This window comes from Ailuropoda melanoleuca, chromosome X, assembly GCF_002007445.2.
Source record: "Ailuropoda melanoleuca isolate Jingjing chromosome X, ASM200744v2, whole genome shotgun sequence".
In the NCBI taxonomy this organism is placed as follows: domain Eukaryota; kingdom Metazoa; phylum Chordata; class Mammalia; order Carnivora; family Ursidae; genus Ailuropoda; species Ailuropoda melanoleuca.
The window spans coordinates 32,613,293-32,630,370 of NC_048238.1; the positions used below are offsets into that span (position 1 = coordinate 32,613,293).

General features: G+C 40.8%; 1 protein-coding gene across 1 annotated transcript in view; it reads left to right on the forward strand.

Annotated features, from left to right (window-relative positions):
* SYTL5 (synaptotagmin like 5) overlaps window positions 1–17,078 on the forward strand; it is a 305,352-nt gene that overhangs the window by 248,688 nt on the left and 39,586 nt on the right. The window contains exons 9-10 of the mRNA XM_034649230.1: window positions 12,397–12,538; window positions 16,182–16,311. Of these exons, the coding sequence (XP_034505121.1) occupies window positions 12,397–12,538; window positions 16,182–16,311 (272 nt within the window). The remainder of the gene's footprint in view (window positions 1–12,396; window positions 12,539–16,181; window positions 16,312–17,078) is intronic.

Below are 17,078 nucleotides of genomic sequence, written 5' to 3' on the forward strand. Positions count from 1 at the left end.
GAGAAGAAGGTTGATGTATTTCCATTCAAACGGTGCTTCTAGGTACCTGTAAAGGATTACCTCTTGGAGAACTCCCAACATAATATGAGAAGACAGGAGGGTATTTTTATTTTAATTGAAATAGGGAGCAATTACCTTTCCGGAATCACAGCTATCAGAATCATCTGTGTTACCTGTAGGGATGAGACTTGATGTCTTGGGACTTAAGGCTGCAGTTCTAATGGAGGTGTACGGGGAAAATAAATTCTTCTTATAGATTTCTTGATCTTCTTTCTGTTTAAGCTTCTGAAAAAGAAACATCTGAATGATATATATATTACTTATAGCTTTAAAATTATTTTTTTAAAGACATGAGAAGACCTTAAATTTTTTTTTAAAGATTTTTATTTATTCATTCGACAGAGAGAGACAGCCAGCGAGAGAGGGAACACAAGCAAGGGGAGTGGGAGAGGAAGAAGCAGGCTCCCAGTGGAGGAGCCTGACGTGGGGCTCGATCCCAGAACGCCAGGATCACGCCCTTAGCCGAAGGCAGACGCTTAATGACTGAGCCACCCAGGTGCCCCGTAGCTTTAAAAATTATTAATAATTTCATCACTTGAATTGCTCCAGAGAATTTCCATAAATTCCACTTCTTTCTAGTTCCTCTTCATCTAACTCGTTAACAGTGGGGCCAAGTGAGAGGCTCCTATGCACAGAGTTACCACCTTGTCAAGAAAAGCTAAAAGAAAGGGTAGCCAAGAGCATAGTGGTTTCGTATCAGGCTGGATTTTGTTTATCCTGTTGGGGCATAAGTCAAGGCTTATTTTCGCACTGAATGTATTATCAAAGGCCATGAGGAGAAAAAAGATCCACCCTCATGTTTCTCTGGTTTGTCCCAATGTTAACTCCCTTTTGCTTTCTTGGACCTGCAGTAATTCTGCAAAGCCAGGGAGTGAAGCCTCCTCAGGTTATGCAAGCAGAATTTAATTCTCCCCTGTAATTCATTTTAGAATATGGAACACCACATCCCCCTAGAAAGGACCCTCTTCTGACCATTCATTTTTTTTTCCATGGTGACTCTCCACACCTGCTTCTTTTTCTCTATAGCGTTGCTGCCAAGTCATGCACTTTGCGTAAAACCACATAGAAAAAAATAAGAAAGTAGAAAATAAATCATTTTCATCCACTAGCAAAAGAACGTCACTATATTCCATATTTTTCAAATTTTCAAGAATATAGATCTATTTCCTTTATGATAAAAAACAGTTCAAACCATAGTTGCTTTGGTCCTTGAAATAGCTTCCTTTGACTGACCTTGGGGTAGCCCCATGCCAAGTTCCACAGACTCTTTCTGTAAAAGTCTCATTTTTGTTTTTGGTTGTTGAACTCCTGACTCTCAGACAGTGCTCCAAATTATTTAGAGGTGATAAACAACTAGTTTAATGTTGCTATTTTTGCCCCGCCTCTTGGGGACTCCATGGATGAGCCATCTTGGTAAAGACTTCAGGCTAGCATTTCAGAGGGACAATATCTATATAAAGAAGATAGAATTCTTGTAAAAAAAAAAATCTAAAAAAAAAAATCTGACCCAACCCACAGGTTATTCCATTTTAAACTAATTAGTCTTCCAGTTTATTTCTTGTGTGTTATCTACTGGTGGGTGTAAATAATCACTAAGTTATAAAGTCATATGGACATGTTTCACCAAACACTGGTGTATTGACCCAGGATTTTCTTGTTCTTGTTGTAAAATGAAAGGAGGGAAAGTAGACTTGATCTTTTAAATCATAAGTACCTGAAGTGGTTTCTAGAAGATCAGAATATAGTAGTCAGGGATGCTTTGATTTAAGCATGCCAAGAACAATGTTTTCCCATCAAGAAAGAGAAAAAAAACTGGGAGATCAGTAGAGCAAAATGTTCTTTTCCTGGAATGTGCATTTATCAAAGTGATGACTCATTAATGGACTGCTACAGTGAGATGGGTTACATCATCCCAGAATTATTCCTTAGAAAGTTGGGCAGGAAGTAGCCCATCGTTTCTCAACTCTCATCACCAAAAGACGTTAGCTCCTTTTGGTTTGCTCGAAGCTGCAGTAATTCTGCAAAGCCAAGTAGTAAAACTGGCAGACTCTTTTCTTCTTCGGTTTTGCAAGCAAAAGTGCGTTCTCCCCCGTAGCTCATTTTCAAATATGGAACAGCAAATGTCCCTGAAGAGATTTTAAGAGCCGAGTCTCTTTGGTCTAGTCCCTGACCTAGCTTAGCAATGAATTCCCCTTTCTCCTCCACAATGCCTGTTTCTTCATGGTTCATTGCTCGTTTTTTTTGGAGCAGCTGGCCTTAGGCATTCTTGTTTAAAACTCCTATCATACCAGAGTGGAAATGATGTTTTACCAGATGCCTGGTTGACTTTCTTTTCAGTAGTTGGAAAGCAGGGAAAAGTATGAATGGGTTAGGCAAGGCCCAGCAGCCTCCCACAAGAGCCTGGCAAAGGGCTCTTCCCTTGTTGCTAGGGACTTGACAGATGAGGCAGAAGAGACTTAAAAAAAAAAAAAAAGAATATGCATGTAAGCTATAGTTCATCAACAGAATGCTCTTCAGAGCAGTGATTCCTAATCCCTTTTACATCGTGATGAGTTATCAGCGTGGTCTGATTTGTGAGATATCTATTTGAAGTCCTGCTCACCCAGAAACAAACCCTCAGACGAGGATGCGTAAGCAAGTGGTTTATTCACGAAACGATTCCAGAAGAAACCAGTACAGGAGGAACAGAAGCAGAATAAAGAAGGGGAAGAACCCAAGCAATGTGCTGTCTCAGGTGAGGCCTGAATGTGAAATCTCAGCTTGATCCTGCAAGGGATTCTGGATAGTAAAGTGTGTCTCTGAGTTTTTCCATTTTGAGGAGCTGGACCATTGCACTCCTATACCAATTAGTCGTTGACTGTGGATTCCTTTGGATAGGGTTTCCAGATTTAGTGAATAAAAATACAGGATGGACACCCAGGTAAATCTGAATTTCAGATAAACAACTTTTAAAGAAGTTGACATCCGGGGTGCCTGGGTGGCTCAGTTGGTGAAACGTCTGCCTTTGGCTCAGGTCATGGTCCTTGGGTCCTGGGATCCAGCCCCGCATCAGGCTCCCTGCTCCACGGGGAGCCTGCTTCTCCCTCTCCCTCTGCCTGCTGCTCCCCCTGTTGGTGCTCGTGTTCTCTCTCTGTCAAATAAATAAAATCTTTTAAAAAATAAGTAAGTAAATAAATAAATAAATAAGTTGACCCCCATGAAATACTATATACTATATAGTTTTTGAGGTAGTGCTCCATGATTCATCGTTTGCATATAACACCCAGTGTTCCATGCAATACGTGCCCTCCTTAATACCCATCACCGGGCTAGCCCATCCCCCCACCTCCCTCCCCCTCTAAAACCCTCAGTTCATATTAGTATATTTTTACACTAAGAAGTATTCGTTATTTATCTGACATCCAAATTTAACTGGGAGTTTTGTATTTTATTTGACAACTCTAACTATGGGGGTAGGGGAGACATGCCAAAGCATATCTAGGCCGCAGTGCTAAAGGTCTCTGAAGGCCATAGGTGCAAGTCATTAGTAGGAAAGCACTCAGAAGCTGGACGTGGGCACACACAGCTGGTACAAGTGATCTGAGCTGATCTGGGTAGGACATCAACGATGTCCCCTAAAAAACAAAGGAAAAATGGAACTTTGAAGTTAAAATTCACTCTGTTGAGTAAAAAATGGATGAAGGATGATGCTGTGTTTCTCAGCAGCATTCATCACATTGGAGAATACGGCAAGCATATCAGATTCACACGGTTATTTACTTAGACTGTGAACATATCAGTGGGAGCAACATGGGGTCTGGAATTGCCAAACACATCTTCAGCTAGAAACTTCTATTTATACCTCACAATCATCCCTTTTTACTCATCTTTTGCCCACCATACACACTACTTTGATTTGGGCTCCCCCAGAACAGACCCTGAAATAAGGATTCAAGAGTAAGTAATTGGTTTAGGATGTGATCTTGGAAACCAAGGGGGAGTGGGGAAGTGATCCAGGGAAGGAACAGAAGCCAAAAAGAGGGTGTCATGAAGCCGGTTACCGCTACGGGCAACCAGAGCTCAATCTCAGTGGCCAACTATAGGAAACAGTATATAATACACCTCAGAATTATCCAGTCAAGAGACTGAGAATCCGAGGTATGTATACACCAGCTCCCTGTTGATGACTGGTTGAGGACTAATTCTAGGGCACTAACTCTCTGGCACTTGTGACTTGTTCTGCGCACAGGCACTCCATGCTCTTGTGATCCAAAAAAGTCTTCGGGCATAGAGTTGTGGTTTTTCCCAGTCAACAGGACTCTGCGGGTAGAGGTGAGGGCCGAGGGGAAAGGGGTGGGGTCTCTGCCGTTTGCTGCCGCATCCCTCCCAAACCGCTCTTGTCTCTCTTCCAAAGGTGCAGTTTGTCAGACCACTGGTTGCTCCACCCCTGATTTCTGTTTACTTTATATACATGTAACTTTCCTTTTTATAATGACAGTAATGTGAGGAGTTACAGAGACTTGGTAGTTCAGCCAGACTCCGGATATTATACTTTGGTTGGATTACAGCTGGGTTCTTGACTTGCCTCATTCTTAATGGTCACCTCCTTGCTATCTTATCTTTTTCTCCAGTTATTCCGCAAAGATTCCCTGCCCTGATGTGTTCTGTTTCAATGAACTAAATTTAACACATTTCCCTCCTCCAGTATAATAATTTTTTTTTCACTTAGGGATCTTGTGTGATATGTACTTTCTCAGGGTAGCTAAGATACAATAATGGTCTTTCTTCTTCCCTGAGGAGTAGAGGTATAGGACTCACTCACCTATGAATTTTATTTATACAGATAAATCCAACCCACAGTTCTGTCCACATATTGACCTAGTACTCTATTCCAAATGGTAATTAAGTGTGAAAATGTTTAGACAATGATACTACTCTACCCCTTCATGGACTTCCCAAACTTTGTCAGGGAAGATAATTTTAAGACAACCAAATGATTTTAAGACAATATTGTATCATGTTAAAAAGATGTGGTGTGTGCTATGGGAAAACCAGAGAGAGGCATTTATCCTTTCAGAGGATTCAGGGAAGCTTCATGGAGATGACCTTTAAGCAGTTTTAAGGGATGAGGAGGACTTGGCCAGGTGAACAAAGTTAAGAATGAAATAGAGGAAGTAGAAAGTACAAAAGAAAAGAGGCATAAAGCGATGTTGCATGTCCTGGAAAATAAATAGTTCAGGGTTTTTAGAGTATAAATATCGAAGTGTGGTATACACGAGATGAAATGAAGAGCTAAGTTGGACCAAGATGTGGATGGCTTTGGATAACCTTGATGACCCTTCTCTTAAGGTAGAACAAGAGTTTAGCAAAGTACGTACCTGTTCCATTCAGTTACTGAAAGCTAAGTTCTGCTAAACACTTGCATTCCCTAGTGTCCACGGAGGAAGGCAATTGGCTTTCTTCTTGCTCTTGACTTTGATTTCACCCAAAGTTTTTCATGGCTGCTGGCCTCTCTCTTCCAACTGGCTTCCATCCATTATTTAGAAAGAAGACATGGGATCAGGATTCTACTGTGATGGTAAAAGACCAAAATATTATCAGACTGGGAATTTTACCTGTTCTGTTTCCTTCATACCCACTCATGGTCCTCCCCTCCTGGTGTCCATCTCCTCTACTATAGAGAGAGTCTTCCTAAAGAAAACAGGTCCTTTAAGGAAACACTAAACATTTTCAAGCCACCGAACAAACCACCCTTTGTTTTAGTAAATGAAATTATAAAGTTCTTATGGCTCTTTATATAACTAACACTCAGATTCATTGAACAAAATGTCATTGACCACCTGTTGCAGTATCTTTGTCCTTTCTCCAAAAAGGAAAAGGAAGGAAAATATGTGTAATTAAGCCACAGAAAGACAGTGACTTCAGAAGAAATGGCAGCTAGAGAAGCTTCCAAATGGATTTTTGCTTTTTCCTCATTTCTCTGCTTCCCTAATTCTGTATTCCAAAGCTTTTGTGCTTAAGAATAAAACACACATACATATGCGCATATGTATGTATATATGCATGTACCCAATACCTAAAATTCATTCTTTGAGGATGTGTTGACCTCTCCAAAGAGTTCGGTTTTTAAATGGAGATTCCGTATCTGTATGTTGTGTGCCTGTGTGCATGGGCAACACTCACAGGAGTCAAGAAACTTTCTGTAGATATATAGATAGTTAATACGTTCGCCTTTGTGGGCCGTATAGTCTCTTTCCCAACTACCCAACTCTGCTGTTGGAGCATGAAAGCAGCTGTAGACTGTACATAAATGGTTGGGCTTGCCAGCATTACAATAAAACTTTGTGGGTACTGAAATTTGAACTTCATGTCATTTTCATGTTACAAAGTTGTGGGTTTTTGTTTTTGTTTTTGTTTTACCTAAAAACATAAAAACCATGCTTGGCTCACAAGCTATACAAAAACAGGTGGTGGTCCCAATTCAATCCATGGGCCATAGTTTGCTGAGTCCTGGTATAACAGATTCACTCACTAACCCAGAAGGTGTCCTTCCATTTATCACAGGCTGAGTCTTGAGGACAGCTCAGCTCTCTTGATGTGAACACTGGGGTTAAGACAGTGATGTGAGAGGGGGGAAATTACAGGTAGAGCGATGTCTGAGATCAGTAAATTTAAACCAATCCACAGTTTAGCCCAGTATTTCTCAACCTTGGCTGCATATTGAAATCACTGGGGGATGGGAGTGTCATTAGAGCTTATTGATCCTCTAGGCCTAGATCCCATGCCCAGAGTCTGATGTGATTAGTCTTGGATGTAGTCTGGGCATGGGGATTTTTTAAAGATTTTATTTATTTATTTTGAGAAAGAGAAGGAGCACAAGCAGGGGGAGGGGCAATGGGAGAGGGAGAAGCAGACTCTCCAGTAAGTGTGGAGCCCAGTGCAGGGCTCAATCCCAGGACCCCGAGATCGTGACCTGAGCCAGAGGCAGACGCTTAACCCTTGGGTATGGGAATTTTTAAAAGCCTCCCCAGTGTTTCTGATATGAAGCCAAGGATGAGGGCCACCCATCTCACATGAGACTGTCGACAAAGACAAAGCATTTTGGGACCACCAAAGACTAGAAAGTTGAACTATGTTCAGCTTTTTTTCTCTTTTCTTTCTCATTTTTAACATCTCTTTTGCATTTAATGGGATCACCTCACTTGCCAGCTGCAACCTCCCTGGTTTTTCTTACGTATCCATTTCAGATCTGACTAAAAAAAGTTAGGAGAGTGCATAAACCACAGAAAGAATATCATGCAGTCTCTGTGTCATGCTATGCACTAGCCAGTGAGTGTTACTGTCTCTCAGATCAGTGCTGCCTTTTAGTTGATCTTCCTTAGGGGAGTACTCATTGAACCGTGCAGGCACAGACTCAACATTGTCAGCCCACTCTGGGAAGGTTGCATCCTGGGAAATGCTTTTCAGACTACAACTCCTGGGAGACAGTTTCATAATCCATAAAGGCAACTCATTATAGTCTCTCTCCCCTATCCTTAGATCCTTTATCTAAAAATAGGTATATCTAGGGGTGCCTGGGTGGCTCAGTTGGTGAAGCGTCTGACTTCGGCTCCAGTCATGATCTCAGGGTCCTGGGATCCAGCCCTGTCACAGGCTCCCTGCTCAACGGGGAGTCTGCTTCTCCTCCCTCTGCCACTCCCCCTACTCATTCTCTCTCTCTCTTTTTCAAATAAATAAATAAAATCTTTAAATAAATGCATACATACATACATACATAAAATACATCTAGAAAGCCATTATCAAGATTTTGGGCCAGCATGAGATTAGAGATAACAAAATGGAAGGCTTTTAAAGTATATTTCATAAGCTAAAGTAAATGAGACTGTTTCCTTCTCTAGGAAATGTGTCTTTCAAGTAACCTGGAACATCCAAGCTCCCTAGGCAGCGTCCTGTCCCCATGCTTTGGGCCCTATTAGAACAGGAAAAATACATCTCTTTCTTGTCAGTTTCCCTTTAAGCAAATTTTAGCTTAAAGTTTTATTGACACTTTCTAATACTTCTGATTTAAGTATCAGTAACATGATATCTGAATCAAAGCTCTTTCAGGGATGCATGTGTGGCTCAGTCAGTTAAGTGTCTGCCTTTGGCTCAGGTCATGATCCTGGGGTCCTCTGATCTAGTCTCACAGTGGGCTCCCTGCTCAGTGGGGAGCCTGGTTCTCCCTCTGCCTGCCCCTCCTCCTGCTTGTTCTCTGTCTCTCTCCCTCTCCCTCCGACAAATAAATAAAAATCTAAAAAAATACAGCTTTTCCATTTTTTTAAAGTATAGCTGACGCATAGCATCACATTCACTTTAGGTGTACAACAGTGATTCAACCAGTCTACATGTTATGCTGTGCTCACTGGAAGTGTAGCTACCATCTGTCACCATCCAGCACTGTTACAATACCATTGCCTGGGGGCGCCTGGGGGGCTCAGTCGGTTAAGCGTCTGCCTTTGGCTCAGGTCATGATCCCAGGGTCCTGGGATCGAGCCTGATGTCGGGCTCCCTTCTCGGTGGGGAGCCTGCTTCTCCCTCTCTCGCCCCCCCTGCTCGTGCTTGCTCGCTCTCTCTCTTTCTCTGTCAAATAAATAAAATCTTAAAAAAAAAAAAACCACACAATGCCATTGACTGTATTCCCTATGCTGCACCTTTTATTCCTATGACTTCTTCATTCTATGCCTGGAAGCCTTTATCTCCCACTCCACTCATTTTGCCCATCCTCCCCCTCCAACCACCAGTTTGTTTTCTGTATCTATAGGTCTGATTCTACTTTGTGTTTATTCATTTGTTTTTTTAGATTCCACATATGACTGAAATCATACAGTATTTTTCTTTTTCTGACTGACTTATTTCACTCAGCATTATATCCTCTAGGTCCATCTCTGTTGTCACAAGTGACAAGATTTCATTCTTTTTTTACGGCTGAGTAATATCCCATTGTATACACACCACATCTTCTTTATCCGTTCATCTGTCAGCGGTGACATGGGCTGCCTCTATATCTTGGCTATTGTAAATAATGCTACAGTGAACATAAGGGTGCTTGTGTCTTTTTATATTAGTGTTTTTGTTTTCTTCGGGTAAATACCCAGTAGTGGGGTTACTAGATCATATGATATTTTGACTTTTAATTTTTTGAGAAACCTCCACACTGTTTTCCACGGTGGCTGCACCAATTTACATTCCCACCAATAGTGCACGAGGGTTCCCTTTTCTCCACATCCTCACCAACTCTTGTTGTTTCTTGTCTTTTTGATTCTAGCAGTTCTGACAGGTGTGAGGTGAGATCTCATTGTGGTTTTGATTTGTATTTCCCTGATGGTGAGTGACGGTGAGCATTTTTTTCATGTGCCTGTTGACCATCTGTATGCCTTCTTTGGGAAGATTTCTCTTCAGGTTCTCTGCCCAAAAAAATAGCTCTTTCTTAATTGAACTTTAAACTCCTTCAATTTAGACTTGAGGAAGGCTTTATCCTCTTACTATTTAAGTGTCAAAGATTTATGTATTTCATGTCATATTTTATATAACATCTGAAAGAGTCAGCACCCAAATATTTATGATATTCTGCCTCATTAGACTAAATCTTTTTTAGTCTAACAAACTGAAACAACCAGCTGAGAGGAAATATTTTTGAGAAGCTCACAGTAAATGTCAGGGACAAATGTGAAATTATATGTCATTTTTTGAGATGATGATTCCGGCAACAATTTGTAGTTGCTGACTTACAATCCTAAGACTTTTTTCCCTATTACAGGATAGCCTTTCGAATGTCATCACCACAATTAATCAACTTCTGTTAGAGCTTCTACGTAAGTAGGACTTTTGGTTCCAGCAAAGCAAATCCATGATGGGGACTTTTTTAAAACCACCTGGGTCAGGAAGAATGTTTAGGACTGGCACAAGCAGATATATCTGCATGAGTCCCTTTGGAGCATAACTTCTTGGCTCATTTCTGCGAGATTTATGTCTGTCCTTTCTTTTTTCAAGGAGATTTTACTTAAAATAGTAAGGAGAGAGATTTTTGTGGTAACATTGTTCTGAGAGTAGAGAACCTATCACAGCACAGCGTTACTGAGTCGGTCTCTAAAACCTAGGACTTCTGAGATGAGCAAAATCAGTTGGGTGGTTAACTGCAGTCAAGTGCAGAAGTATAGCCCCTGAGGGAGGAGGGCTCAGGAAATTTACCAAGGAACTTCTAATTTCAAATTATATCAATTTATTTAATGACAAAACTTTATATCTCTTGTCATCAGAATTAAGACAGAGTCCTAGACCCTCCTGAGCAATCTATAATTCATTCAGTGCCATCTCTAGAAGAAGCAGCCAGAGACTATTTCTATGTGGTATTAGAACAATGCTACCCAGGGATGCCTGGGTGGCTCAGTCGGTTAAGTGTCTGCCTCTGGCTCAAGTCATGATCCTGGAGTCCCAGGATCAAATCCCACATCAGGCTCCCTACTCAGCGGGGGTCTGCTTCTCCCTCTGACCCTCCCCACTCTCGTGCTTTCTCTCTCTCACTCTTTCTTTCAAATAAAGTAATTAAGAAGAATGCTATCCAGAGAATTTTTAGTTCTCTTAATCAGATTCCAAGGAACTAACTCCCAGCCCTCTGATCCTTGGATTATTTTCTGCATGATAGCTCCTTCTATCAGTGCAGAACCTGGCTGGTTGTATCAATCTGCTCTTGGTGAAATGAAGAGTAAGTAATATGAGCAACCGGAATGAGCATAGGTTTGGGTAGGCAGGCAGGTCTCAGTTTTTATCCTGACTTGGCTACATACTAACCGTGTGAGAGTGTGGTAGTGGTGGTGTGTGTTGTGTGTGGACACAGACACATGTGTGCCTATATGGAATAATTTTTTAACCTCTCCAAGACTCAGTTTTCTTATCTTTAAAAGACTATTGGTATCTTTTTCTTTTCTTTTCTTTTCTTTTTTTTTTTTTTTTTACAGGGATGTTGGGGAGTGGAAAGTGTCAAACACCTAGAAAATACTCAGTAAATGTAGCTTCCATTTGCCTACTTATGGAGGGTGGTGGTAGCTAGCTGTCAAAGTCAGGGCATATTTGTTTTGATTTTCGTGGCCTCTCTGGTGCACAGTCTAGGAAAACTTACAAGCTGTAGTTGATAGCTGCAGCAGTCAATGCCAGTTCTTTCTCCTGCCAGATTTGTCTTCCAGTAATGTCACGTGCACAGTCAGACATTCTTTCAAAAGAAAAAAAAAAAAAACACCCTTTCTCTGTTCTTTTGCATATCTTTTCCGATTGGGTCGACTGTAAGTTCTAATTACTGTTAACTATCACTGCTTTAAACGAGGCTTTAAACGGTTAAATATTTATTATTATAGATGTACTTATAACTTACTAAACAGTAAATAAAAGAGTGAAATTCACAAAGGCTTCTATTTTACCACTTAGTGTATTTTGTCCTCCCCAAGGATAAAGAATAAAATAGAACAAACACTTCTCTGAAACTGTAATTTGTCAAAACTTACACTTACTTATGAAACTCCATGTGATGAGAAAATTGTGTTCACCTCAAGGGCAGGAACTATCTTTTTTATTGATCATTATTGAATGGAATTGAATCAGTTTTAGTAAACAAAGTGAGTCAAGCCCATTTACCAAATGTCATTATTTTTATACCACATTTATTAAATGTGCATCATGAGTCAGACACTGAAACAACACACAGAAATACAACATAATTTCCACTCTTTGATTAAATATGTCCCGAGTGCCTCCTTTGCACTAAGGCATTATGAAGGTGGTGGAGATATCATGGTAAATATGAACTCTGTCCCCAAGGAGTTTAGGTTGAAAGAAGCACCAAGGCCCACATATGTGGATCACTTGGAGCCAAATAAGACATCCTGTACTCGAAGACTACGCAGTTTGGCAAAGACTGTAAGTCAATAAGAATTGAGCGGAGCAGAAGTTGACAAGGCTTGCGAATGACAGGAAAGTCCTGCTGGGGGAGGCTGGACTTCAGCTGGGCCTTGAAGGATGGAGAAGGTTTGCATAAACAGAGAGTGGCAAATAGAGCCTATCAGGTGGAGAGAACATGAGCAAAAGCCTTAGAGGTAGAAGCAGGAGCAGGAGCCATGAGTGTGGTGAGTTGAGAGGACAGCAAGGAGCCTGTCCAGGCTGGGAGAATGCTGGTGAGCAGTGGGAGATAAAGCTGGAAAGGTAGGGCAAAGCTCACTTATGAAAACCCTGGAGTCAGACAAATGGGCTTAAACCTAGTGAGTGTTTGAGGAGGAAAGTGACATGGTAGCTGCTGACCACGGTAAAGTCAGAATATTCTTTCTTCTTTAGGGGAAGCACTGGTTCATCAGATCTTAATGACCAGGAAGCAGGCCCTGCAACCCCGAAGAGCAGCCGGAGCAGTGGTGTGACCCCCGTCACTCAGAGGTCACCGGCCCCAAGCACACACAGTGTGACTTCAGTCAGCATTAGAGTAAGTACCCAAATGCGAAAGGACCCCCAGCCTCTGAGACTCCACCTCACCATCATGGCCTGGTTGGGTTTGAGTTCTCTGTATCTCGAAGTGTGCTGTTTCTGCTATTTAATTGTAGAAACTTCTTTATCAGGAAGACGTACAAATGAGTAACAGACATGTGAAAAAATGTTCAACATCATTAGCCATCAGGGAAATTCAAATCAAAACCACATTGAGATACCACGTTACACCAGTTAGAATGGCAAAAATTAACAAGGCAGGAAACAGCAAATGTTGGAGAGCATGCGGAGAAAGGGGGGCCCTCTTACACTGCTGGTGAGAATGCAAGCTGGTACAGCCATTCTGGAAAACAGTGTGGAGGTTCCTTAAAAAGTTAAAAATAGAGCTACCCTATGACCCAGCAGTTGCACTACTGGGTATTTACCCCAAAGATACAGATGTAGTGAAGAGAAGTGCCATATGCACCCCAATGTTCATAGCAGCATTGTCCACAATAGCTAAATCGTGGAAGGAACCGAGATGCCCTTCAACAGATGACTTGATTAAGAAGCTGTGGTCCATATATACAATGGAATATTACTCAGTTATCAGAAAGAACGAATTCTCAACATTTGCTGCAACATGGATGGCACTGGAGCAGATAATGCTAAGTGAAATAAGTCAAGCAGAGAAAGACAACTATCATATGATTTCTCTCATCTATAGAACATAAGAACTAGGAAGATCGGTAGGGGAAGAAAGGGAGTCTTGATATTTTTTAATAGTTTCTTGTTCTATAAAACTGCTAAAATTCAAGATCAACACATAATGAAGACTTAAATTGCATTATACATGAAATATATATGGAATGTGGAAGTTGTTCTTTTAAATGAATGAGCATCTGGATTTTTTGGTTAAGCAGGAAACTCCATACATGCAGCTGACGTCTATATTTAAGAACTCTTGGTCCTAGTCAGGCTAAGATTGTAGTAAGTGAAAGAATTAGCCATGCAGGAGTCTGTAGCAAGGTGCCCCTTCGGGCAGGAACAGCGCTATTATTCAGCAGGTACACATACAGGAAAGGCTGCTCCAATTACTTATGGCTGTCCTCCATCTTGAATGGTCAGTGCCCTTGTTCAGCCAGCATCTAAAATATTTTTAATGCCCCTGGAGAAATGGCCAGTGCTAAGACTCTGAAGTGGGAACATGCCAGGTATGTTCAAGGAAGAACAAGGCGGCCAGTATCACTGTTGTGAAGGAGTAAAGGGAGAAGTACTAGGAAATGAGCTCAGAGAGGTAACAGGGCCAGACTACTGTATGCATTTTGACATTTAGTTGGAATAAGGTGAAGACGGTTGGAGGGTTTTGAGCAGATGTGGCTTTTCTTTTTAATTTTTTTTGTTTTTATGTTTTAATTAAGTTTTTTTGTACTCCAGTATAGTTAACATACAGTTAACTGTATGTAATATTAGTTTCAGGTGTCCAATATGGTGATTCAGCAATTCATACATCACCCAGTGCTCATCACAAGTGCACTCCTTAATCCAAAATACGTAAAGAACTTATACAACTCAACACCCCCAAACCAAAAACTCCAGTTAAAAAATGGGCAGAGGATATGGCTTCTCTTTACACGGGATCTGGGGGCTGTGCTGAGAAACAGTTGTAGGGGAACACATGGAGAAGCCAGGAGGCCAGTTAGGATGCCATTGTCTTACTGCAGGTGAGAAACTAGGCTTTGGAACAAGGAGTTAGAAGGGGAGGTTGTGAATCCTGTGCACCGTTGGTGGGAATGCGAATTGGTACAACCATTGTGGAAAACATTATGGAGGTTTCTCAAAAAAAAAATTAGAAGTAGAACTACCGTATGATCCAGTAATTCCACTATTGGGTATTTACCCAAAGAAAACCAAAGCACTAATTGAAGAAGATATTTGTGCCCCTATGTATATTGTATCATTATTTACAATAGCCAAGATATGGAAGCAACCCCAATGTCCACTGATAGATGAATGGATAAAGAAGATGTGGTGTGTACGCACACACACACACCAGAATATTACTCAGCCATAAAGAAGAACGAGATCATAGCATTTGTGACAACACAGATAGACTTAGAGGGTGTTATGCTAACAGAAGTACATCAGACAAAGACAAATACCATATAACTTCACTTATATGTGCAACCTAAAAATCAAAATAAGTGAACAAACCGGGACAAAACTAGAAACAGACTCATATATATTAGAGAATAGACTGGTGGTTGCCAGAGGAGAGGGGAATGAGGGGATGGGTGCAATAGGTGGAGGAGATTAAGAGGTCCAGACTTCTATTTATAAAATAAATAAGTCATGGAGATGAAAAGTAGGGGATAGGGAATAGAGTCAATAATATTGTAATAACATTGCATGGTGACAGATGGTGACTACACTTATTGTGGTGAGCATTGCATAATGTATACAATTGTCAAATCACTATGTGAACTATGCTTCAGTAAAAATAGTATCTCAATACTGAATATAAAAAAATCAATATTTATTTAAAATATCAACTCTTCCTATAATGCGACTTCAGAAAAATAAATCATGAACTTTAAAAAAAGCAGAGGCTATGAACAGTCAGATTCTATAAATATTTTTCAGGAAAAGCCAAAAGGCATTCAGACAGATTGAATAATAATAGAAGATTTCTTTCAATACTTATAGTCTGAGTTGTACTTGCTGATAAGGTAAAAGGCATATTTAAAATTTCATAAGTATTTATACTAAACTTAGCAAGCAGTACCGTTCAATAGCCAGAGAAGTACGTGGATAGTTGATGATTACCCTTACTTCTTGGCAACCTAACAAGGAATGATATTCAAAATATTTAGTAACTTATCTGGCAGAGGCACTGAGCAATCAGCACAGAGTCTGGCCCAAGGCTGGGGCAGTATCCTGGGGGTCCTTCGATGCCATGTGTTAATCCGGATTGTGGGTCATGGTGTTCGGTTAAATTGGGGTAGAGGAGGTAAGGGGTGGCTGGAGAAACAGGGTGTTGAGAGTGGGAATAAACATAGGACCAGAGTACTAAGCTCGAGTATTACTCTGGGGATGCAAAGCTAGCCAGATTCTTATATAAAGTTCGTGTAAGGTAAGGTTGGAGATACTTAATCATCTTTCTTGCTAACCATGTATTAGAACACTCACAATTTTGTGAATGAAGAATTATTTTGAACAACTTTTGTGCTAATTAACAAACCTCTTGGTATAGATTTTATGGAGCAATTTTTTTTTTAAAGATTTTATTTATTTATTTTGACAGAGATAGAGACAGCCAGCGAGAGAGGGAACACAAGCAGGGGGAGTGGGAGAGGAAGAAGCAGGCTCATAGCAGAGGGGCCTGATGTGGGGCTCGATCCCACAATGCCGGGATCACGCCCTGAGCCGAAGGCAGACGCTTAACCGCTGTGCCACCCAGGCGCCCCTATGGAGCAATTATTGATAGTAAGCTTCAGAGTTATATGGACTCCTGGTGAGGGTCCCCCCAAATGTCAGCTAGCTCCTCCGAAAGAGGAATAGGACATAAATATGGTCATCCTGCAGTATATTCAGATGGGGGGCTTTTAAAGTAAATTACAGACTTTATAATGGGTTTTTTTTCATTTTTACTTCATGAGAAGGAACATGGTCTTGAAAATTCCATGGACTTGGCTGCCATCGAAAGCACGTATGAGGACCTCACAAAGAGTCATCGCAGAAACGTTTCTGGTACACCTTCCATAGCGGTGTCTGAGATCTCCCTCTCCTCAGGTGGGTATTTACAGCATGGTTACTCTTTTTTTTTAAGTGACTAAATCATTTGAAATTAACTGCCTTGTGTGATATTAAGTGGATGTTCCATGATTTAGAAAATAACCATCTGTTCCTTGATCATCATGGTAGGCCCATTCCATAAGAACAGCTTAATTGCGGACCCAGGTAATACCTGAGCCTCCTGCATTCATGCAAAATCCACTTGTTAAGTGTATACACTTGTCAGTCATCACTGCCAAGTTTCAGAGCTATACCAGATGTCAGTACAGGAGTGTAGGAAATATAATTGGTTCGTTTGAGGGAAAGATAAAGGTGTTTTCCCAGAATTCAAGGAAATGATAGCTCATTTGACATGGTGGTCATAAATGCCCTATATCTAGACAGATTAATTATCCTGGGGTTTAAATAAAAAGTTATTTGCAAGCAGCATTAAGGTATTAATAACAACCCTTTTCATTTGTATGGCATATTCAAATACAGTATATCATTTCACTTCCATCACAGCAACCCTGGGAAGCAGGTATTATTGGTGTTGTGATTTGATTACCTACGAATAAGAAAAGTCTTGAGAGAAATTTGCCATAGTTATGAAGCTTATGTCCCCTGTGTAGAATTAAAATCATGACAAAATCCTCAACATGAGAAAGGTAACTGTTACCTAATGATGATATTTGCATAAAGCCCGAGGCTTTATTCTGTGTGCTGAGTTGGGGAGTCTTTCCTAGTCAGGAAGCTTCCAAAGCGTATTCTAAATATATGTGGTT